This window comes from Dreissena polymorpha, chromosome 11 (genome assembly GCF_020536995.1).
Source record: "Dreissena polymorpha isolate Duluth1 chromosome 11, UMN_Dpol_1.0, whole genome shotgun sequence".
Lineage (NCBI taxonomy): Eukaryota > Metazoa > Mollusca > Bivalvia > Myida > Dreissenidae > Dreissena > Dreissena polymorpha.
In genome coordinates this window covers 48,758,518-48,785,261 of record NC_068365.1, presented here as the reverse complement: position 1 = coordinate 48,785,261, position 26,744 = coordinate 48,758,518, and the positions used below count along the sequence as shown (strand labels likewise).

Here is a 26,744-nt window from a genome sequence, read left to right as displayed (position 1 = left end):
ATATATAAGGTTTGTAACGCCAAACGATCGCGTTCAAATTGTAGACAACAATGCAATCACTTTCATTATTTGATAAGTTTATGTTGAAATAGAAATTGAAATGGTCGATATGATTAAATCGGTATCATTTTCACAAAAAGCACCATTTTTGATTCCTGGTAGATGCAACTATTTCAACAAATTGTACTTTTTTGTCGCTATGTATGTACTACACTTTTTGATAATGATCGTATTTGACTGTTTTAAATCAATACATAGCACATAGAACATTATCTAACGCATTGTGTAAAAAAGTAAGCATTAGCATTATTAAATAACTTTTTTAATATTTCGGTAAAAACTATCGCTAATTCGACGTGTACATTATAAACGCATAGCTAGCGGAATATGTAAATAGTATATACACCACATAAAGATGTCCATTTTTTAAAGTGTTAACTATTCGAAGTTACTAAATCTTCATACAATAATCGATCCTAATTATGTATTTATGTGCAATCAGTAAGATGAGTCGGAACGATTTTTGCAATTTTAATATTGTAAGTTTGTCTTGATTCGAACGTGAAATAGCGTTCTCTAAAATGCAAAAATCGGTGAAAAAATAATAATCCGGCCGTTGAATGTACTTACGGATATATGCTGTTTATTGTTGTTTTTAATCTTGGAAAGGGCATTGTTTTACTTGAGAGTCTTGTTATTTAATGATACGCCACTGAACATTTCTTTATCAACAGGGCAGAGAACATTTCTTTATCAACAAGGCAGAGGGCATTGACCCAGTATAATACCTTAATATCTCGGTTGCGTGTGTTTTTGACATCTGGCTTAGTTTTCAAAAAGTCAAAATGTCGAGTATCTAACTAATCTATTTACTCCGGCACCTTTAAGTTTACTTATAATTGTCGATTTAATTAAGTTCGCAGTTAGCGCATTTTATTTGTATTAAAATCACGCGTTTAAAAGACGTACAATAACAGAAGAGTGACTATTGTTCATACATGCATTTCAGATTTAGATACAGATATCTAAAAAAATCTGCCTAATGGTAACGAAACGTTACGTTAACGATTATTAGGCAAAAGAGAAAACATCGCAGTCGTTTGGACATTATATAAGTTTATTTTTTCAAAAATACCATTCGAATATCTGAAGAACAAATCGATACATAATAACTCCGCGATTGTGGACATAAATGAAGCAATAAGAGAGCAGCGTTATGCACACGAACTTTTCAGATTGTTTCTTAAGTGATTTCCTGCACAAACTAGACTTTATGCCGAAGCAGTATCCTTGTAAGTTTTCTTTTCAGAAAAACTATTGTTTCACTATTAAGAGTAAGACAATTTGTTGGTTTCCTCTAACCTGACCGACCATTTTGTTTGTGCCGACAGTAAACATGTTTAGTATTCCAGTTTGAATGTTCGTTCAATTTGGCTAAATTCACAAAAACAAACATTCGACCATATTCTATAAATTGGCATTTAATTGATTCGAATAAACTAAAAAAAGAATATTCAATATATAATATGAAGATTTATCTTCGTTATTATGTATTCATATTTATTCGGAATAGGTTAACGACAAAAAAGTTTAGCCATCTTATCTAGACAACCTTTTTGCAATGATAGAAAAAACGACTTTTTGGCATAAGTGTCATACACGTAAGAACCGCATGTCGTAAGCTACGTCGTAAAAAGTAGTTAAGTAAATGCCATAATAACACTTTTAAAGGACTAGCAAACGACCACGCAATTCACGTGTGGTGCAAATATTGACTATGCTCTCGGCTCAATGTTTAAACCTTTATGGTTTAGAATGTACTTTAATGATTAACCCATTTATGCCTAATGGACTCTTCCATCCTTCTATATTGAATTAATTTATTTCCAAAATTAGGGATGTCTAGTATATTTATTTCTATGTTTAGAATATTTCTTACAGAAATTCCTTTAAGCAAACAGCGCAGACCCTGATGAGACGCCGCATCATGCGGCGTCCCATCTGGGTCTACGCTGTTTGCCAAGGCTTTTTCTAGACGCTAGGCATAAATGGGTTAAGAGAGAAGTAAGTGCGCACTAAGTTGCAAAGGGTTTGAAGTTACTCTGCACGTGCAGTCCAAAGTACAACAGTATGGACTCATTGGCTAACACTTATCGAATGTGTTCGAAGTACACACGAACGTATGGACTCTTATACTATGAACGATTGCACTAGTTTATGTCCGCATTAAAGATTATACAACATGGATGGAATACGATATGAGCCTTGCTCTGGGGCGACGGGGCTTAGCTTAATGCACTGGGGCGACGGGGCTTAGCTTAATGCACTGGGGCGACGGGGCTTAGCTTAATGCACTGGGGCGACGGGGCTTAGCTTAATGCACTGGGGCGACGGGGCTTAGCTTAATGCATTTTCGTAAAGTAACGTCCCAGATTAGCCTAGATTTTCTTCACAGGCTTTTAAGTGACAAAACTGTCCGCTTTATCGCATTTTCCGTTTGAAGGAAGTCTACTCTACACCAAAATCCAGTCTAGGTGGAACGTGTTGTCCCTGATTATCATCCGTGGACTGCACAGGCTAATCTGGGACGATACTTAACGCACATATATTAAGTCCGTTTTCCAAGAGCTTATTCTATACTTAACTTCAAAATATCAAGGATTAAAACAACGGCCGTCGACAATGTTGTCTGATTAAAGATGATGCGTTGTTACTATCTTTTATATAAAACAAAACATTCCAGATGAACACTTTAAATGTGAAACTATAAAAACAATAATGTTACGTCATTTAGTTAGAGGCAGTTTATTTAATGTTAAAACTCAATAACCTTTCAACAGACACTAATTTTGAATTGTATATCGAAAAAAAAATATTATATTTAGTGATTTAGTTTTTATAATTATCTGTGCTTTATTTAAACGCCGATAGAGTCGAGAAACTTTCACATATATTTGAAAACACGAGTCAAATAGAAAATTTCACTATACTGATATAAAGCAACTTTCAACAAATGAGCAAGGTATAGGTAGATAAGGAACATATTACGTGCAAAAGTTACATACAACAAAAATTAGAATTGTTCTTAGAAAAATAGGCTTAATGCATACGGTAAGTGTCACCCAGATTATCTGGGATGACACTTTTCGACTCAAGTTTCAGTGTTTTATATCACAACCGCCCTGCAGGGTACATACCAAATGTGAATCAATAATACAAATAAGTAAAAATAATACCATGCTCAATATACTTTACAATTTACGTCCAAATATAAACATCGAAAATTATATTTTGTTTAAAAATGGATATCTTGAAAGGCGAATTACAGCAATACATACATAACGAACATATCCTGTATCTCAGTATATGGTGAATAGCAAAAATAGACATTTCTTACAATCGATTACAGGATGTTTGCAAAGCGCAGCGCAGTGATAATCGATTCATGGACTTGAAACCGGCAGTGCTAGGATGTCACATCTGTCTCAATCGGTCTACGTCTTACTCTGTCTATGTCCCTCCCTTCCCATACCTCCCTATGTGCACGTCTCCTCCTCCTCCTCCTGCTTCTCCTCCTCCTCCTCTCGCTATCTCTCTCTCTCTCCCTACCTTCACCACAATCTCGTCTATTTCTCACACAGACTAGGTTTTCTCTGCCTTATCTTTTTGTAGAATCTCCAACTGTTTCCCTTAGTCCCATATGTCTATGCCTTTCTCAGTTTACGTCTCCTACTATGTCTCTGGCTCTGTAGATCTCCGAATATACGTCCCTCTGTGTATGTCCGACTCTGTTTGTGTCCCCCGCTGTCAACTTCTCCCTCTGTGTTTCCCGCGGTCATTGTCTGACTCTGCCTATGTTCACTTTACCTATGTCTCTGTCGATGTCACCTTCTGTTTTCCTATGTCGATCTTGTCCTCTGTCTATGTATATATGTCTGTGGCAGTCTTCATTATGTATGCGAAATCGTTTGAGGTTGCCTCTGGTATTTTGCGTAAGTTTTTACATGGTATGCATGTGTAGTGTTAATTTCAAACCCCATGCCTTTTTCACTCCATTTTGGGAAAACGCCACACTGGAATTTTGGGAATTTCGCGTCGTGAAAAATTATATTTTGGGAAAAAATAATCGCACAACTGGCTCATTTGGGAAAAATAATCGCATGTAAATAGTGTTTCTTATATTTCAAAGAAGCCGTTAACTGGTAAATATCACACATGTTCACACATGTTCATAATATTTTGTAAAATTTTAATTATAGGTTATCAAAATAATCATAAGTGCAGGTTTTTAATCTGATTTTGGGGAAAGGGGCTGGCCTTTTTTTTGGGGGGGGGGAGAAATCGCGCGAAACGCCGGATTTTGGGGAAAATAAGGAAAGTCTTAAATAATCAATTTAACATATTTTACTGTTTTTAAAACAAATTCAAGGCAACAGATAATTTAATTATGCAACATTTTTCTATTTCCTACACTGGATCAGGTTAACTTATATATTAAAAGGTTTAAAAAAAATATTAATTTTTTTGGAATTGGGATTTTTTTTCAGTTGGGAAAAAAACAGATTTGCATTGAGAAAGGCGCCGATATTCGGACCCGTGGCATAGGGCGGAAAAGGCCTGAACCCACGTTGTTATAACACGAAGTCTTGTAAAAATGAGTCGTGTTCTGAGAAAACTGGGCACAATGCATGTGCGTAAAATGTCGTCCCTGATTAGCCTGTGCAGTCCGCACACATGGGACGACACTTTACGCACATGCATTATGCCCAGTTTTCTCAGAACACGACACAAATAATAATAAAAAGCATCTACCGAAACCACGTTGACGATACCTCCGAGATAGTTTACCAACAAACAGTTTTTTCCGATAGCATTGTCAAATGTATAAAGTATGACTACATGTTTTGCAAAAAAGAGCGTTAACCCTAATCGTACTTGAAAATATTAATTGGTTCAAACTTCGCACAATTACCGACGTCTCCATTGCTATTAGCCTGCTGCCTCGTCATGTACACAATATACTGTCAGTAAAAAACAATGTAAGATCGTTTATGCAATTCAATTATAATTATACTGTACTTTGCACAGTTCTGGTGAAATTAATAAATAATTCCTTGAAGTTGGAGTGTGTATGAACTAACAAGGAATATATAATTTAAATGATTGAAAGACTTTCGCATTAACAACATTATTACGACAGTTTTATGAATTTTAAACTTCCAAGAGTCAGTGTATCATGAATCTTTTATCTACTTTCTTTGACAATACTTTGTTATAAAGTTCATATACGTAGTTCAAAAGTAGAGGAAAAAAAGAAAATTAAGTACACTAGAAATTAACCTTTACTTTCTTTACGAAGATCGTGTTTTCTCAAGCCTTACTCTTGTAGCTTTATCTTTCTACGAAGAGCAATGCAACTCCTGAATAGTTTGTATCCAGTAATAAGAACTATTTTGGTTTAAGGAGGCATTTTCACATATTTTGGCATTCATTGAAGTTTGTCATTAAATTCTTTAAATTAATAGATGTAAACATTGGATCTAAAAAGTTCCAGTAAAAACAAGAATAAAATTAAAGAAAGAAAAAAGTAACCCTCAAGTGGGCTCAAGCCACTGACCCCTGGAGTAAATGTCTAACGCTGAGAACACTCGACCATCCGTGTTCTTTCAATTAATACTATATTTTATTCTTTATATAAGAAATCCTCGTAGTGTCACAAAATATAACGCCAACAAGAAAACTTTCCAAATTATTCAATCGTTTCGCGTTGCAACGCTTTATAATTTTATTTTATTTTAAATCGTCAAAAGATGCATATAATGGATATGTAAGGTCATGGAAAATGTTCAGTATAACTGTTTCCTCACAAATATCATAACAACAACGAATATTCGCGAAACTGAAACATTTGTTTTTATTGTGTCAATTTTCCAAAACGTGAAAAGGTCCCTTTAAATATATCGCACAAAAACACAAATAGATATTTTATTTAATTACGGTATGATGAATGCAAGATATCATATTGTACACGCGGGACTTGGTTCACATATCTTGGCATTTTCGTAAAATTTCTTAAAACTTTTTATAAACAAAAGTTACAGACTGAAATATTTTGAATATCAATAATGTACAATAACAACAATAGCAACACAAAAACCTGAATAAAAGTTTGCTTTCACCAGTATTCGAGCAAGGGACCTTTATGGGCAAAACCTAAAGCGCTACTGTAACACTGGACAACTCAGCAATATGATGTTAAAAGCGTTTTTTTAAACGCCATCATGATTCGATTCCATGTATTTTAAAAGTTAATGATGAATGTTTCATAAACGCTTTATAATTTAATTATTTCGTTGAGTATCAACCATGAAAGAACCGTTATTTTGGGGGAAAAAATGACAGTAAATGCCGAATTGACTATACAGATTCGCTGGAGCTCAACTGTTTCAACAATAGTTTCTAAGTCAACATAATCGGCGTGCAGAACGTGATTGTTACGTCTACAAACAGGACGAAATTTAAATGTAATGCTATGAGACCGGTGCGGGGTCATGTGCGATGTAGACGGGTCAATTTTCCATCTATGGAGAGCGTCATTATACTGCTAAAACGACCGAGTGAAGCTGTTCGAAGATTGATATTTGCACAAAACCACTGATGACAAGGAATATCTTGGAAATAAGGATTGAATATTTCACAATCCATAATTGTTTGACAAAATAATTTTACGTTTCTTTCCCATACGCGTGGATGCTATATAATGATATTGACACGATAATTATCTAAGGAATCGACTCAAATGCTGTCGACAATGAAATTATTGTATTTCATTTATTTACCTAAAAGTGCTTTCCTTAATAATTTTTACGTTTGATATATATATATAAGTAAAGTATTTATTGAAACTTTCAGCAACATATTGCATCATATTGTATTCATGATCTACGCGCTTACAAACGCTCCGCACATTGATTTGAACTTGTTCATATTTATTGAGTTGAAATACCACGCGTAGTGTTAATTACTTCACCTATTTAATTAAATCTTAACAAACGTTTATCACACACAAATACAATTTTCATATAAATATATCTCAAACGGATTCCTATAAGCGTTGTAACAGGCATTAAGAAAACATATGGGTCGTGCTCTGTGAAAAGGGGGTCGAATGCATGTGCGTAAAGTGTCATCCCAAATTAGCCTGTGCAGTCCGCACAGACTAATTAGGGACGACATTTTCCGCATGTATGATCTTTTCTGTTTAAAGGTAGTCTCTTATGAGCAAAAATCAAGTTTAAGCGGATAATGTCGTCCATGTGTAGCCTGTGTGGACTGCACAGGCTAATCTGGTGCGACACTTAACGCACATGCATTAAACCCCTTTTTCACAGATCACGGTTCAATATATAAACAGGATCGCAACACAATCGCATATTTATATTTACAAGTCACGTGGTTAAAGCGCGTCTTATTGGTATTTTCAAGTTAAAGGGGCCTTTTCACGTTTTGGTAAATTGACAAAATTAAAAAAAAATGTTTCAGATTCGCAAGTTTTCGTTTAAGTTATGATTTTTGTGAGAAAAAAGTAATACTATACATTTACCATGCTCTCAAATAGCAATTATATGCATCTTTTGACGATTAAAAAACCTGGGAATTATAAAGCGCTGCAACGCGAAACGATTCAATTATTTGGAGAGTTCTGTTGTTGTCGTTATATTTTATGAAGCTAAGAGGATTGCTTATATAAAGTATAAAATAATCATTTATTGTATAAGCACGGATGGCCGAAAGGTCCAGGTGGAAGACTTTTTAGTCCAGGGGTCAGTGGTTCGAGCCCTGTTGAGGGTTACTTTTTCTTTAGCTTTTTAATTTTATTCTTGATTTTATACTGAAGCTTTTTAGATCGAATGGTTACATTTATCAATTTAAAGCATTAAATGACAAACTTAAATACATTCCAAAATCTGTGAAAAGGCCCCTTTAAGTGGCAATTATTCACGCGCACGTCTTTATAAAGAGCTCTTCCCTTCCTTGTGTACTGACAAGTGTGAGACGAATAAACAATGCAATGACAGTAAACCCACGCTGTTAATGTGCACTACATGTACACAAATACGTCCGATAAACATACATGTTTCTAATGCCACCGAAGCTCTTACAATACAATGTGTGTTGAGTATTGATTATTGTTGAGGTCATTAACTGTAATGATGTATCCACGCGAATCAATATTGCATTGAACAGGAACATATCGCCGACTGTAGTAAATCTACTAGTACTCATCCAAAGGACAAATACTTTCCTTATAGCAGTTAAACCCACTAAAATATAAAAGTAGCGCAGTTGTGTTCCTTAAACGTTAATCTGATTCGACTACAAGCTAAAAAGCGGTAGCACGAGTCAAATTTTCAATGTTTCTTATCTAGCTCTAATCAGATAGTACTGAATTTAACCATTCGTAGGAATTTGCATTATAAGCAGAATTAACAAAAAACTAAATATAACACACTTACCCATATTGACAGTTGAGTGTAAGTCTCAATCAATAATTCAGTCGCTAATTAGAATCCGGTCACCCACTATCCGAACACATGTATAGTTAGTCCGTGCATGTCTGCCTATTCGCTTATTGGCAATATCAGTTTATATTTAAACGATCTCTTCCGATCACTGTTCTTGTGTCAAGTGCAACGTAAAACTATAATTTACCCATTCAGCTTTTAACGTAAGCCAATAAATACTAAAAGTAAAGCCTTATACATAAATGTAAATATCCCATATGTATCGCGCTTTACTAGAACAACATGTTCACGAAACGTATTTACAAGCACTACTGAAACGCTGTTTCCACAACCTCTTATAACCAAGTGAGTAGATCTACACGAGTATACCCACGTGTCTGCAGTACATGCTCATACGATTCAAATGGACTGTCTGCTAGTAACGTCATACGTGCGAACAATACTTTAACTTAGTTTGAACGATTGCACTACATCATAGAGTGATCGATTATGTTCTGCGTCGATATACACCAGTTCAGCCACTCTGCGTTAAGCACAACGGACAAAGCCGCAGCATGTCGGTAGGGTCAACATCAGTTCACATCTATAGAAAGAACCAACAACTATTCAATATATTAGCTATTTAAACACAAAAAAATCCAACAGAAACCAAAGTATCAACATGTTTATAATGTTAGTCTTTCTGATGTTGTGCTTACAAACAACGGACAATATTTGAAGTAAAATATTTGTCTTAGATAATTCAACCGTTTATTAAACCCTGCATATTCATTTGTTGACAAAAACGTCTTAACTTGTAAGCTAAATGAACAGTTTATTTAACATTATAGATCTACAACATTTTTTAAATTAAATTATAATTTGGACAGTTGTTTTGAATCTCTGATATTTATTTTAATTGATTCTCGAGGAATACTTCATTCTCAAATGTACAAAACAAACTCGGAATGCTTCTTTCCCCGTCAGGCTTTCTGAAGAATAACCAGCGACAATACACACAATTTGAATGACCATATAGAATAAAACTAAAATTTAAAATTCATTTTTCTTTTTATATGGGCATTTGGACGGTAAATATGGTATAATATTGTAAAAACTAAGAATATCTTCTACTCATAAGTGGTTATAAAATAATTGCTAAGAACTTATGAGACATAATTTCTTTAAACGTTCGCTTGTCTTTTAAAGCTCAACAATTTTTATTTATAAATATAAATTGAAAAAGTTGAGCACGGTCACACTTTTAGCGGGCGTAAAAAACATCTGTAGTAGAAGTTAAATCTTGAAACGAACACGGAGTACTTCTGAACGCATGCTTAATATCGATTATGGACTGAAGTGTAGTTAAATTACGATTTTTTTGTAAGGCGTGATTATAAGTCCCACTAAAGGCATTATAAAATATGTAAATAATGACACTTTTTGAAACGTTGTTATCTTACTGATTTCATCATGTATGTTAGTCAAAGCATATGTGCCTACAGATTTCTTCACTAGAAATAAATACTAACATTTTCTGATTGGCATACTATTCGCGAGGTATTATATTTATACAGAATTCATTAGAAATATTAGTCCACAGTTGAAAATAACAGCAGTCAAAGGACTGCATTGTATTCACTTGTTCGAATAACTTTGCTCAAGTAACAATATACGATATTAAACCCCTATGTTGCGGAATATGGGGCGACATTTATTAATCAAACAGTATAGCCCGTTTATCACTTGAACATTAATCTTGATGAAGTGCGTGTGCGTGTATAATTATGTAGATATAATGAAAAGAGCAAATGACATATACGCTGAAGAACAAAACATGCACTCTCAAATCACAAGTGTACATTTATCACTGCCAATGACGTGATGGTTATAATGGGCGCTTTAATCTCCGTAAAATATTCTTTCTGATACAAAGCACTTTACATCCTTTTACAGCGAACATAAAATTCATGAATTGAACTCAATTTTATTCGTCATATAAGGCCATCGAGCCAAAGTACAACATATAGAGTATAGAAATATAACCTGTCTGTCAATAATAGCATAGTTGGTAATACAAACCGGACGGCCAGACAGTCCCTTCCGATAAAACGCCGGTAGGGAATTTATTTTAAAAAGTTTCAGTTGGGTCACTTTAAACCTATTTAAGTATTCAAAACATATTTAAGTATTTAAGTGCTATTAAGCAAACTATCGTTAATGTCGTTGTATTTCATGGTATTACTTATATAATATGTAGGTTAATTAGTTACTAATACCTCAGTCACAAATAGAGACCGATCGCCGTCCGATCAGCGGCCGACGTCTTTTTCCGCTCATCGGGCGGGCGATCGGGCGATGATCGCACGGGCATCGGGTCATTTTGTGGCATCGGGCGGCGTCCGGATTAATTTAAAGTCTCACTTAAAATTTTACCCGACGTCGGACCCGGGAAGGAATCGTATTGAGATCGTAAAAAGATCGGACGATCAACGCACGGTTATCGCCCGGCGATCGCCCGACATCGAATTCATCGTACGCGTATCGGCAAAAATCAAGATATTTCACAGGGACATATACATCGTCCGGCGACCGTCCGATTGCCGGAGGGCCTCCGCACGATGACTGACAGACACCGGACGGAGCTCGTTAGGTGACCGAAGGATTACGGTAAATGCACGTGGACAGATCACGTGGGTAGATTCAGCGCCAAACACCTCAATTTTAAAGTCAAGATGCCGAAGAGAAAGGTCGCAGTACGGCAAATGCCACCTCCTCAAGCAGAAGGTCAGCCCGATGATGGACAGCATGACCAGGAGAAAGAAGAGCCATCGCAGCCACATATAAATCCTGAGCAAGCTGAAGCAATCGCCCAGTCAAAAAAAAGAGTCAAACGCCAGTGAATGGTAAAAGTTGCCTGTGGCCAACAAGCGCGAGGTGATGGCCAGCTTTATTTGTTTGAAATAATCTCTAAAATGTTTTTAAAGTCACTCTTTAAATCCGCGCTTTGTGATTCCGCATTTTCACGGCATTAAATCTTTTCAGTTTAGGTACTTGGCGCTGTATTTGTCAACCTAATTTGGTAGTGCCTAGATAGATTACCTTATTTTGACAAAAATAACAGGTCATTGATAAAAGTACAAGATTGATACAAATGCTCGCAGAATGCCTAGAACTATAACGAATGCATTTCACATCATCCCGAAAGCTCTTCGAATTTAAATTCGAATGACAGTCGGGATCGGTCTCTAGTGTTACTATAAGTATATAAGTACATCAATAAGTATGTCAGACAATTTATACTCACTCTTGAATGCGAGGCCCGACTCTTGTACATATTTCTTGAAACAACTCTGGCTTGAGACGCAAATAAGCTTCGAAATCGGCCGGGTTCTCGAGACGCAATTCATGCAAAAGGGTCTCGTATTGCCCGTAGAGGGATCGTCTCGGAATCCAAGGCTTGACCCACCATCGTCGTTTACGTCGCTATGTTTCTTCGAACTCCTCAATTATTACCATAGCAGCAACTACAACGTTGAGGCGGTGTCTGGCTATTGCGTGCCTCTCGCTCAGCCTCGTGACTCGCTGATCTATGTTCATGACCATAAAACAGCCTGCAAATGAAAGTTTATGGACTGCACGCATTATATATATATACCATTTTCCAGACGGCGCGACACGCTTACCTTGCGGAGTCCGTCCGATGCCCGCAAGGAGCCCGGCCGAAGCCCGCCAGATTGACGTCCGATTTATTAAAACTTTCCGGCTTTCTTGCGGCGCTACGTCGATATTGCGACGATAGCCGTCCGAACATCGGCCGGTTGTCGTCCGATTTACAATTTGACGCTCAACCCAAAAGTTTTTCTCAAACTGTCCGATTGCCGTTCGATCATCGGCCGATTCTCGTCCGGCGCCCATAAAAGGCCGAGTTCGTGTCACTCATCGGACGGCGACCGGCTCCGACGTGTCAAGTCTTCCCGATGCCTGGAGATCGGACACATCGGCCGGCGACCGGATTATTTGTGACTGAGGCATAAGAACTGGTTAATTCTTCTAGAACATGTTTTTTTGTCAAGAAATATGGTCAAACACCGAAAGCGTCTTGCAGGTATACCTCAGGCATGAATATAAGAAATATTGCAAGAATGGGGTATAAGTCATGCATATTTATACAAAGAATCATTTTGATGTATTGTTTGTAATGTGTGTTCGAAAATATCAACATAAGCCACCCTATTATCATTTATAAACTGTTTCGGAAAGAAACCTCTTATACACGAAGATAAATCAATCATAAAAGGGAATATATTTTGTAAAGATATTCGGGTTTTACCCTAACCTTGAAATAAAGGTAGAATATTTACGTGTCAAAATTATTAAATTGAAAACAAATGTTTAATTGTTGTTTCTTTTTATTTCTTTGTATCCACCGCATTAAATGTTTTTTGGCCTGGGGCGTAGCACCAAGGACATAGTAATGATACAAATTTCTGAACCTATCCGCATTGGCTTGCTGCAAAAATCCAAATTCCCAAAACTCCGATTTACCACTTAATTCATGCGCACTAAAAGTAGTTCATCGCAAATCTCAATAACCCGCCTTATAAATACAGAACATCACTATATAATATGACAGTGTAACACAAATTGTAAAAAATATTATTGAAGCAAAATTGCTAAGCATTTGCTACGACATAGTTTTTATTGTTTACATATTCATGCGAGAATAAGTTCCTCATTTGACGGTCTAGGCCGAAAAGATAAGAGTGTTTACGGAGACAGAAAGAAGAATTTTTTTCTGAGACATTTTTTGAAGACCTTATATTTGGTAAATATAAACACATTTTAAAATATTGTTATTTTATTTTGCGTTAACAAGACATACCAGAAAAAAGGAAAATTAAAAAAACAAACAAACAAATATTTACGATCATTCTCAGAAATAGACGAAGTAACCGGATATGGTATTTCAATGCGCAGATCAAGCGCGCAAATCGAGCGGGAAAAGTTCTACGTGAGATAAAGTACACAATCTGTACGCCGTTCTTTATCAGGGTAAGTGGATTTTCTTTTGTTTACACATTACAAAGGAAGTATGAGTGTTTTCCAGATCTGTTAACTATGTAATAAAAAGCTATTTTAGGCTATTGAAAGTGATTTATTTGACGCAAACAATAACAGTTTTTTTTCGGCCATGTTGTTGTTGTATATCTTCACCGCCTATGTAGACGAACCTCTACCAGATCTGTAGAGTTGAACCAAACGTTATCGTTCCCATCACCAGTATCGTGTAGTCCTCCACCGTCTATGTACACTGTAGTATATACACAAATATTTTAACTTTTCTAAGAGCCTCTAAGCTTCTGCACTCAACCGCTAGGGTCAATCCGTATAAATTCGGACACAGGGAGAAATTCGGACAAGACTTCTTCCCAAGCACACTTAATCTAGCCCCAGGCCTTCAGTGCCTACAGCGCTTTGATTATAAATTGCATGTAGGCCACAAAATAGTGTTGGCAGATAGAAATTATACTACGTGAGATCACATCGTGTGTCCTCACACGGCTTGTTATGAATTTATTTCGTCGCATTCGACATATATCTCATGTTAAAATGTAATTAAGTTGTTGTTGTTTTTTCGCACATTAAAACACACGTTTAGAGTCGTGTCATGCGAAAATGGATCTTTTGGTGTATGCGGTGTGCGTAGCTCATGTTTCTAATGCCACCGAAGCTCTTACAATACAATGTGTGTTGAGTATTGATTATTGTTGAGGTCATTAACTGTAATGATGTATCCACGCGAATCAATATTGCATTGAACAGGAACATATCGCCGACTGTAGTAAATCTACTAGTACTCATCCAAAGGACAAATACTTTCCTTATAGCAGTTAAACCCACTAAAATATAAAAGTAGCGCAGTTGTGTTCCTTAAACGTTAATCTGATTCGACTACAAGCTAAAAAGCGGTAGCACGAGTCAAATTTTCAATGTTTCTTATCTAGCTCTAATCAGATAGTACTGAATTTAACCATTCGTAGGAATTTGCATTATAAGCAGAATTAACAAAAAACTAAATATAACACACTTACCCATATTGACAGTTGAGTGTAAGTCTCAATCAATAATTCAGTCGCTAATTAGAATCCGGTCACCCACTATCCGAACACATGTATAGTTAGTCCGTGCATGTCTGCCTATTCGCTTATTGGCAATATCAGTTTATATTTAAACGATCTCTTCCGATCACTGTTCTTGTGTCAAGTGCAACGTAAAACTATAATTTACCCATTCAGCTTTTAACGTAAGCCAATAAATACTAAAAGTAAAGCCTTATACATAAATGTAAATATCCCATATGTATCGCGCTTTACTAGAACAACATGTTCACGAAACGTATTTACAAGCACTACTGAAACGCTGTTTCCACAACCTCTTATAACCAAGTGAGTAGATCTACACGAGTATACCCACGTGTCTGCAGTACATGCTCATACGATTCAAATGGACTGTCTGCTAGTAACGTCATACGTGCGAACAATACTTTAACTTAGTTTGAACGATTGCACTACATCATAGAGTGATCGATTATGTTCTGCGTCGATATACACCAGTTCAGCCACTCTGCGTTAAGCACAACGGACAAAGCCGCAGCATGTCGGTAGGGTCAACATCAGTTCACATCTATAGAAAGAACCAACAACTATTCAATATATTAGCTATTTAAACACAAAAAAATCCAACAGAAACCAAAGTATCAACATGTTTATAATGTTAGTCTTTCTGATGTTGTGCTTACAAACAACGGACAATATTTGAAGTAAAATATTTGTCTTAGATAATTCAACCGTTTATTAAACCCTGCATATTCATTTGTTGACAAAAACGTCTTAACTTGTAAGCTAAATGAACAGTTTATTTAACATTATAGATCTACAACATTTTTTAAATTAAATTATAATTTGGACAGTTGTTTTGAATCTCTGATATTTATTTTAATTGATTCTCGAGGAATACTTCATTCTCAAATGTACAAAACAAACTCGGAATGCTTCTTTCCCCGTCAGGCTTTCTGAAGAATAACCAGCGACAATACACACAATTTGAATGACCATATAGAATAAAACTAAAATTTAAAATTCATTTTTCTTTTTATATGGGCATTTGGACGGTAAATATGGTATAATATTGTAAAAACTAAGAATATCTTCTACTCATAAGTGGTTATAAAATAATTGCTAAGAACTTATGAGACATAATTTCTTTAAACGTTCGCTTGTCTTTTAAAGCTCAACAATTTTTATTTATAAATATAAATTGAAAAAGTTGAGCACGGTCACACTTTTAGCGGGCGTAAAAAACATCTGTAGTAGAAGTTAAATCTTGAAACGAACACGGAGTACTTCTGAACGCATGCTTAATATCGATTATGGACTGAAGTGTAGTTAAATTACGATTTTTTTGTAAGGCGTGATTATAAGTCCCACTAAAGGCATTATAAAATATGTAAATAATGACACTTTTTGAAACGTTGTTATCTTACTGATTTCATCATGTATGTTAGTCAAAGCATATGTGCCTACAGATTTCTTCACTAGAAATAAATACTAACATTTTCTGATTGGCATACTATTCGCGAGGTATTATATTTATACAGAATTCATTAGAAATATTAGTCCACAGTTGAAAATAACAGCAGTCAAAGGACTGCATTGTATTCACTTGTTCGAATAACTTTGCTCAAGTAACAATATACGATATTAAACCCCTATGTTGCGGAATATGGGGCGACATTTATTAATCAAACAGTATAGCCCGTTTATCACTTGAACATTAATCTTGATGAAGTGCGTGTGCGTGTATAATTATGTAGATATAATGAAAAGAGCAAATGACATATACGCTGAAGAACAAAACATGCACTCTCAAATCACAAGTGTACATTTATCACTGCCAATGACGTGATGGTTATAATGGGCGCTTTAATCTCCGTAAAATATTCTTTCTGATACAAAGCACTTTACATCCTTTTACAGCGAACATAAAATTCATGAATTGAACTCAATTTTATTCGTCATATAAGGCCATCGAGCCAAAGTACAACATATAGAGTATAGAAATATAACCTGTCTGTCAATAATAGCATAGTTGGTAATACAAACCGGACGGCCAGACAGTCCCTTCCGATAAAACGCCGGTAGGGAATTTATCTTAAAAAGTTTCAGTTGGGTCACTTTAAACCTATTTAAGTATTCAAAACATATTTAAGTATTTAAGTGCTATTAAGCAAACTATCGTTAATGTCGTTGTATTTCATGGTATTACTTATATAATATGTAGGTTAATTAGTTACTAATACCTCAGTCACAAATAGAGACCGATCGCCGTCCGATCAGCGGCCGACGTCTTTTTCCGCTCATCGGGCGGGCGATCGGGCGATGATCGCACGGGCATCGGGTCATTTTGTGGCATCGGGCGGCGTCCGGATTAATTTAAAGTCTCACTTAAAATTTTACCCGACGTCGGACCCGGGAAGGAATCGTATTGAGATCGTAAAAAGATCGGACGATCAACGCACGGTTATCGCCCGGCGATCGCCCGACATCGAATTCATCGTACGCGTATCGGCAAAAATCAAGATATTTCACAGGGACATATACATCGTCCGGCGACCGTCCGATTGCCGGAGGGCCTCCGCACGATGACTGACAGACACCGGACGGAGCTCGTTAGGTGACCGAAGGATTACGGTAAATGCACGTGGACAGATCACGTGGGTAGATTCAGCGCCAAACACCTCAATTTTAAAGTCAAGATGCCGAAGAGAAAGGTCGCAGTACGGCAAATGCCACCTCCTCAAGCAGAAGGTCAGCCCGATGATGGACAGCATGACCAGGAGAAAGAAGAGCCATCGCAGCCACATATAAATCCTGAGCAAGCTGAAGCAATCGCCCAGTCAAAAAAAAGAGTCAAACGCCAGTGAATGGTAAAAGTTGCCTGTGGCCAACAAGCGCGAGGTGATGGCCAGCTTTATTTGTTTGAAATAATCTCTAAAATGTTTTTAAAGTCACTCTTTAAATCCGCGCTTTGTGATTCCGCATTTTCACGGCATTAAATCTTTTCAGTTTAGGTACTTGGCGCTGTATTTGTCAACCTAATTTGGTAGTGCCTAGATAGATTACCTTATTTTGACAAAAATAACAGGTCATTGATAAAAGTACAAGATTGATACAAATGCTCGCAGAATGCCTAGAACTATAACGAATGCATTTCACATCATCCCGAAAGCTCTTCGAATTTAAATTCGAATGACAGTCGGGATCGGTCTCTAGTGTTACTATAAGTATATAAGTACATCAATAAGTATGTCAGACAATTTATACTCACTCTTGAATGCGAGGCCCGACTCTTGTACATATTTCTTGAAACAACTCTGGCTTGAGACGCAAATAAGCTTCGAAATCGGCCGGGTTCTCGAGACGCAATTCATGCAAAAGGGTCTCGTATTGCCCGTAGAGGGATCGTCTCGGAATCCAAGGCTTGACCCACCATCGTCGTTTACGTCGCTATGTTTCTTCGAACTCCTCAATTATTACCATAGCAGCAACTACAACGTTGAGGCGGTGTCTGGCTATTGCGTGCCTCTCGCTCAGCCTCGTGACTCGCTGATCTATGTTCATGACCATAAAACAGCCTGCAAATGAAAGTTTATGGACTGCACGCATTATATATATATACCATTTTCCAGACGGCGCGACACGCTTACCTTGCGGAGTCCGTCCGATGCCCGCAAGGAGCCCGGCCGAAGCCCGCCAGATTGACGTCCGATTTATTAAAACTTTCCGGCTTTCTTGCGGCGCTACGTCGATATTGCGACGATAGCCGTCCGAACATCGGCCGGTTGTCGTCCGATTTACAATTTGACGCTCAACCCAAAAGTTTTTCTCAAACTGTCCGATTGCCGTTCGATCATCGGCCGATTCTCGTCCGGCGCCCATAAAAGGCCGAGTTCGTGTCACTCATCGGACGGCGACCGGCTCCGACGTGTCAAGTCTTCCCGATGCCTGGAGATCGGACACATCGGCCGGCGACCGGATTATTTGTGACTGAGGCATAAGAACTGGTTAATTCTTCTAGAACATGTTTTTTTGTCAAGAAATATGGTCAAACACCGAAAGCGTCTTGCAGGTATACCTCAGGCATGAATATAAGAAATATTGCAAGAATGGGGTATAAGTCATGCATATTTATACAAAGAATCATTTTGATGTATTGTTTGTAATGTGTGTTCGAAAATATCAACATAAGCCACCCTATTATCATTTATAAACTGTTTCGGAAAGAAACCTCTTATACACGAAGATAAATCAATCATAAAAGGGAATATATTTTGTAAAGATATTCGGGTTTTACCCTAACCTTGAAATAAAGGTAGAATATTTACGTGTCAAAATTATTAAATTGAAAACAAATGTTTAATTGTTGTTTCTTTTTATTTCTTTGTATCCACCGCATTAAATGTTTTTTGGCCTGGGGCGTAGCACCAAGGACATAGTAATGATACAAATTTCTGAACCTATCCGCATTGGCTTGCTGCAAAAATCCAAATTCCCAAAACTCCGATTTACCACTTAATTCATGCGCACTAAAAGTAGTTCATCGCAAATCTCAATAACCCGCCTTATAAATACAGAACATCACTATATAATATGACAGTGTAACACAAATTGTAAAAAATATTATTGAAGCAAAATTGCTAAGCATTTGCTACGACATAGTTTTTATTGTTTACATATTCATGCGAGAATAAGTTCCTCATTTGACGGTCTAGGCCGAAAAGATAAGAGTGTTTACGGAGACAGAAAGAAGAATTTTTTTCTGAGACATTTTTTGAAGACCTTATATTTGGTAAATATAAACACATTTTAAAATATTGTTATTTTATTTTGCGTTAACAAGACATACCAGAAAAAAGGAAAATTAAAAAAACAAACAAACAAATATTTACGATCATTCTCAGAAATAGACGAAGTAACCGGATATGGTATTTCAATGCGCAGATCAAGCGCGCAAATCGAGCGGGAAAAGTTCTACGTGAGATAAAGTACACAATCTGTACGCCGTTCTTTATCAGGGTAAGTGGATTTTCTTTTGTTTACACATTACAAAGGAAGTATGAGTGTTTTCCAGATCTGTTAACTATGTAATAAAAAGCTATTTTAGGCTATTGAAAGTGATTTATTTGACGCAAACAATAACAGTTTTTTTTCGGCCATGTTGTTGTTGTATATCTTCACCGCCTATGTAGACGAACCTCTACCAGATCTGTAGAGTTGAACCAAACGTTATCGTTCCCATCACCAGTATCGTGTAGTCCTCCACCGTCTATGTACACTGTAGTATATACACAAATATTTTAACTTTTCTAAGAGCCTCTAAGCTTCTGCACTCAACCGCTAGGGTCAATCCGTATAAATTCGGACACAGGGAGAAATTCGGACAAGACTTCTTCCCAAGCACACTTAATCTAGCCCCAGGCCTTCAGTGCCTACAGCGCTTTGATTATAAATTGCATGTAGGCCACAAAATAGTGTTGGCAGATAGAAATTATACTACGTGAGATCACATCGTGTGTCCTCACACGGCTTGTTATGAATTTATTTCGTCGCATTCGACATATATCTCATGTTAAAATGTAATTAAGTTGTTGTTGTTTTTTCGCACATTAAAACACACGTTTAGAGTCGTGTCATGCGAAAATGGATCTTTTGGTGTATGCGGTGTGCGTAGCTCAAGCCCAGTCTGCGCAAAAGCGCAGATATTTCGAAAGCTACGATGTCCGCTTTTAAAATCTCGCAATGTTTCGTGGACGCTTAACCAGTAGTCTAAGAATTGATACTTAAGACATTCCCTTTGGGTCAAAAGAACATATACGCCAACCGCTAAAAAAATATCACAGCGGTGACACAATTGTAACAATTTTGTCACCGTTGTGATATCTATATTTTAGCTCTTGGCATATTTGTACTTTTGACCCAAATGGCACGGCATAGATACTGGTATTAGACTGTATGCCACTTTTGGCACACCATACATATCATTATAGCGTCTTATCAGCCAATGCACAGAGGCTTATCGGTAAAACGGCTTTCGTTGCTTAGATATGCGGAGCTCGCTGTTGTGATGTAGTGTGAATGCTATGCCGTGTAAAAACATACGTAGAAATGACTAATTACTCTCAGTGAACAGTAAGCGCATTTGTTGATGCCAAGATCGTTTATTAAAGAGGAATTTGCCTTATTATTTATTTAGGAAATACGTCAGCGTTAACGTTTGTGTTTGGGATTTATTATTAACAGTAAGTAACTCTGCTTCTTTTGTGAGTTCTTTGTATTCGTTTTCAGTAACAGGTAATTAATTACGCACATTGTTGGCACTGGTAGACAATTAGAAAATGGCGCACGTACAACCTTCAAGTCAATGAACCTCGACTTATTAGTCTTAGCAACAAAACCATGATCGCAGGCCAAATTGGTTTTGGAAAAAACATATGATCGTAAGACTCGATGGAGTACAAATTAAAACAACTCTTTATGCATTCATTCATTTACATGTATGTGTTACATAAGTTATATTTTTCTGTCCGATAAGTTATTTTTTCTGTCCGCAGTTAGCCAGAAATATCGACAGAAACTCGTATCAAGTTAGCACAAACGTATAATACGTTATAATAACTGTTGTGTGAATAGGTGCATTATGGCAAGCGGTTCGACGCATAATCCCAAGAAACTAGGTTTCTCATGAGAACCTTGGTTTTCAAACCGTCGAACCGCAAGAAACTAGGTTAAGGTTTCTCATGTGAACCTAGGTTCTCATTCTGAGAACTTAGGTTATCATGAGAACCTAGGTTTTCAAATGAGAACATAGGTTCTCATGAAAACCTAGGTTCTCATTTTAAAAATTGGGTTATTGAAGCCATGTGCAATCTTCAAGCGAGAACCTAGGTTCCCATGAGAACCTAGGTTTTCAAATGAGAACCTAGGTTTTCAAACCTAGGTTCTCATTTGAAAACTTGGGTTCTTGAAGCCATGTGCAATCTTCAAGCGAGAACCTAGGTTCTCATTCATTTCAAAACTGGCCTCTATATTATCGGAACTCATACTCAAAAAGTTATGTTGTTTTGTTCAAAGAAAATTTTGTTTCGTATTACGCAGAGCGTTTTACGACATCGGATTTGGGGCGAGAAAAAAAGTCGGATACAGTCTAAATTTGCCGCGTGCGTTAAAGTATATTTTTCGTACCCGGGGTACATTTCAGTATACTTAAGAGTACCCAGGGTACATTTAGGTAGTGCCCGAGCCGACAATGACCAGTCGAGCTTAAATTAACAAAACGTCCCACTTTCTGGGAAAACTGGACTGAATGCTTGTGCGTAAAGTGTCATCCCAGATTCACCTGTGCAGTCCTCACAGGCTTATCAGGGACAACACTTTCCACCTAGACTGTATTTTCGTTTAGAAGCTACATTCTATAAACAAATAATTCCATAAAATTTGGCTTCGATGGCCAATCTGTGATGACACTTTACGAACTATCGTTTAGACCAGTATTCCAAGAACGGGGCTCATATATCATTTCTCGCGTCAACAGGCAACGAACAATGTGGACCGTATTCCTGCTTATTGCCTGCGTTGCCATGACGACCTCAGAGGTTAGGGGTCAGCTCCCGGGTCGTTCCAAGTATAACGTGAAGACCTTCCCGGACCCAATAGACCGCTACCAGGCCTGCGGGAGGCCCTTTCCGTCGTTCGTCTGCGACCCCACCAACATCCTGTCGGAAGTGGCAGGTACTTGGATGATGGAATTCGTATTCATAAAGAAATTATTTCACATGATTTAGTTCAGTTTCTTAGTCGTAAAACTTTATATTTATATGTTTATAAGTATATTTGCATCGTAAAATAAAATGAAGTTTTTAAACATACATTTACAATGTGCATGTATGTAAAACATGATACGTTTACAAACTTAAATTGTTTTATGAGAATCGCCTTCTTCTGTAGTGGTTTGAACTTAATCATATCACATGTGTATGCATATCGTACTTGTATGCGTGTTTTACATAGTTTATTGTATATATCACTTTAAAAGTTATAATCTACTTTGTTTCAAACATTGTCGTTGTGTATTATCTAAAAAATAGAATGCAAGGATTCGCGTTATAGGCCTTTCTCATTTGCATAAATAAAAAAAATAATGTGTATTTGGAGGGAAAACATCCTTAAATGTATAATGTACAATATTAATGTACCCGTGCAATGTTCGTATAATGACTCATGCAACAATTAAATTTAATGATTCATTTATACCAATCTACACTTATGCATACTAACGACAGTTGTTTAAATCATGTCATGTCCTTTTCGATTTCCGAATAAACCTAATTAAATACATGATCATTAAAAGTCTACATAGGTTTTTATTCTGTAAATTTATGAAAACACGAAAGTGTAAGTAGTGTGAGATGGAGTGGGTAACAGAAGAAGATAATACTGCCGTCATTTTGGAAAATAGAGCATAAAATGATCCCAAACTCAGTGATGTACACCACCAAATAAGTATAAGAACAGCGTTATCAATATAAATGAAATTAATATAATTGACTCGCGCTCTGGCAAAACGAGACTAAATGCATATGCGCCCAGGCTAATATGGGACGCCCTTTCCTGCCTAGACCGGATTTCCGTTTAGAAGTGATTTCCTTTAAACGAAAAATTCCATAAAAGCGGAAAATTTCGTCCCTGATTAGCCTGTGCGAACTTCACAGGCTAAGTTTCGGCGGCACTTTACGCACATTGATTATGTCCAGTTTTCACAGTCCTTCTAAACTGGTCTCTAAATCAGTGATGTATACCACATAAAAAGGTAGTATAACAACGCAATAAAATATAATGAATTTGATATAATTATTATACTTGCCTTAACCCATTTGTGCCGAGTGGACTCTCCCATCCTTTTAAATTGGATCAATTTATTTCCAACATTAAGGATGTCTAGTATATTTATTTCTATATTTAGAATATTTCTTACATAAATTCCTTTTAGCAAACAGCGCAGACTCAGATGAGACGCCGCATCATGCGACGTCTCATCTGGGTCTACGCTGTTTGCCAAGGCCTTTTTTCTAGACGCTTGGCATAAATGGGTTAAAAAAGGCGTATTCTCAAACCTGTATTTCACCTTGACCTCGCAGCGAACTTACTTGATGACGATCTCAAGAAAATATACAACGAGACGACAGTACCCTGCTACTCCTCCGGTCCGCGGGCCTCCCGCCGGAGGGGCTACATCGTGATGGTCGCCATGGTGCCGGAGATGGACCGACTGCATACTGTCAAGTGGGAACTTTGTCTGCTCTTAGTAGCAGTCTTTGAAATTGGTCTTTTTTTTTCAAGTTAGCATTATGGTTGTTGATTTTAGCAAGACTATTAATTGAACGGGATTAGTTTGGTCAGTGGATTTCAGCTGGTGGAACGTCGCAAAAAACACTTCAGTGCAATATTTTACATGTTATTATATATTTGAATCTCAGAAACAAGCAGAAATATAGGTTTCTGAGAATTAATTAATGCATTTTTTAGTAAGCTTTAAAGTAAATCAGTTTCTGTGAAGTGTAAGTATATGGTTTATTATATCACAACCATGGAAGATAAATAGATAACGTCCTAACGAAACGATAGCTGTTGTTTGACTCGCTTTACCTATGTGAAGTAATGTATCGCACAGTAAGTGCATCCGTTGTCTGTTTATTCTTTAACCTGGCATCAAAACACGTTTGTCTGTTTTAGAATTCAGTAAATACCTTAACTTAGATTCTTAAACAATCATTTGCCTTACATAAGTCAGCGTTTACGTATCACATATACATCTTATAAGAGTGTAACGATTTTAAAGGTCAGTGACATTAACATTTACATTTGTAAATGTCACTGCAATCACATTGAAATGGATAGTGGTTTAAAGTTGCTATTTAATGCGTCTCAGTAAACAAGTGATACATGTGTAATATACAGAGTGGACAGTGACATATTTTGGTTGTCAAGTATCACTTTACTGCTATGTACATAGATAAATAACAATGAAATAACTTAACATACAGTACTCACATGAGGTTATACATGAGTCATACACCTTTAACAGAGCGAACTTTATCATCCGACCAATGCAGATATGATAATACTAGCAGTTTGCGAATACTTCGAAGAATTAATTTAAAGTGATATCCGCATTTGCATAACACATGTTGATCAATTAACTAGAAATTCGTTCTACAAAAATGCGTAGTTTCTGGCATGCTTTCAAACATCAGTCAGACCAATACTAGCAAATTTAATAAAGTGATTGTTTTAAATTTAAATGAAGCTGAATGTTAAAAACATACGAAATGTTTACTTGAGAGGTAATCTTGTGCAATTTTCATGAAGGTCATTTCATGTTAAATTATTCTTTTAACTAGAAAATTGTATTGAGGTATATCATTACATATTATTATTCCCTTTACTCCAATATATTGTAGTTAAAAGTTCGTATAATCATCTCCCATCACATTTTGTTGTAGCAACCCCAACTACACGATTAATGTGCGCTACCACGAGGCCCAATTCTTCTCCTATTACCTTGGTAACCAACTCAAGTGGGGCAAGCACTCCTCGCAGTGCAACGAAATGGTCATCATCTTCTACTCGCAGCAGGACGGAGTTGTAAGCGCCTTTTGTATACCGATTGATAAGCATTCATCTAAACAGACACTGATTTAACGTACTCCAATTGTTTAAATATTGCGCCATCCGAAATTACATACACACAGCAAAACAATGATATACTAGTAATACATATGTAAATTTTGAAATTCATTTGGTTATGTTTTCATACAACTTTCGGTTAACAATTGGTTATTTCTTTAAACTTAAAGTTTTGCTTAACAGGACAAACGCTTGAAGACTATATTGACCTTGTTCTCGAGGTTAAAGTCACACGTGCAACTGGTATGGCCCAAAAGGTCGTTTTGGTCTGGTACTTCAAAAAAGTTCTCAGAGGTACATGTTCTCTTAAGTATAATACAAAGTACCAGGGATACAGAAAACAGTACCCGGACTATTGAAGGGTTCCTCTAATCGTATTAGCCGTACCCGGAGTACATTGTAGTATACATAAAGAGTACATGGGTTACTTTAAAGTATTGCCTTAGCCGAAATCTACTAATGGAGCTCTGAGAATATGTCAATCACCAACAAGCATCATTTGGATCCAATTTGCATTTCAGTTGTACACGTCAACACAGTCCACCGCGCGTCGTCTGCTCACAGATGACGTAGTTCGTACGGTTAACATGGACGCCATGCCTATGTACTACCCGTTTACGCGCAACAAAGGCAATCTAGCGGACGCCATCACTTACATAGCACGGCGATACGGGTAAGCATGGACAATGCGGGACAATATACATCACCAGAATGGCATCGAGTTTGCTTTTTTGGTTAACTTTCTGCAATTCCGATAACTATCGCTAATTCTGATCGAGCTGTAGATCATGGTTTAAAACAGAGTTGATAGGAATCCAAATGAGTACTCTTGGAATCCAAATGAATACTCGCTTAAAGACCCCCCACCCCCGAGACACATCGCTAGATACTTCATAACATTAACTATAAAAAACAAGTTCATTTATTTACGTTGAGGCAGTAACTGTGTTGCCTGACTGCGTTTTGTCGTTTCTGTTTCAGAGACGTTCTACGGGAGGAGGTCAATCCCGCCCAACAACAAAAATAAAAACAGCAGCAACATAAATAACCATTGCAATAAAGTAAATATGCTTATTAAGAGACACAAACAAACAATGTGAATGAAACGACTCGAGTGTGTACACAAAGTTAGCGTTTGTTACGAACTTATTTATTCGTATTGACTGCACCCATAAAGCCAGTGTATAATATAACTTTATTTTAGGATTGTATTGCTTCAAATGATGGGTGTTAAAGTCTCATTTGTATTTTAATTAAGTGAACACGTAGTTGCGTTGTTTTGTTTTGCAATCTGATCATGTGTGTTGATGTCTGATAGGATTTTAAAGGATGAAAACACGTAGTTATCATTGATAGTACAATATCTGAAATTGATTTTAGTGCGTTTATAAATGTACGAGCCCTGCTTATTAGAAATAAACGGATGTCGTAGAAA

At 36.8% G+C, this 26,744-nt stretch overlaps 2 protein-coding genes across 3 annotated transcripts in view; one reads left to right on the top strand and one right to left on the bottom strand.

Moving 5' to 3' along the window:
- LOC127851830 (feline leukemia virus subgroup C receptor-related protein 2-like) overlaps nucleotides 1-15,110 on the bottom strand; it is a 42,969-nt gene extending 27,859 nt beyond the window's left edge. The window contains exon 1 of one of the 2 annotated variants that reach the window (XM_052385761.1): nucleotides 14,600-15,110. In XM_052385761.1, coding sequence (XP_052241721.1) covers nucleotides 14,600-14,603 — 4 coding nt within the window. In that variant the 5' untranslated portion in view covers nucleotides 14,604-15,110. Of the gene's footprint in view, nucleotides 1-8,516; nucleotides 9,004-14,599 lie in introns of those variants that run through there. The other variant, XM_052385760.1, reaches the window with a different exon arrangement.
- A 5,554-nt stretch (nucleotides 15,111-20,664) lies between these two features.
- Nucleotides 20,665-26,744, top strand: LOC127851846 (uncharacterized). The gene is made up of 6 exons (XM_052385793.1): nucleotides 20,665-20,865; nucleotides 22,158-22,354; nucleotides 23,761-23,905; nucleotides 25,126-25,267; nucleotides 25,831-25,982; nucleotides 26,291-26,744. The coding sequence occupies exons 2-6, from the start codon at nucleotides 22,168-22,170 to the stop codon at nucleotides 26,334-26,336; spliced, it is 672 nt and encodes a 223-aa protein (XP_052241753.1). The 5' UTR covers nucleotides 20,665-20,865; nucleotides 22,158-22,167; the 3' UTR covers nucleotides 26,337-26,744.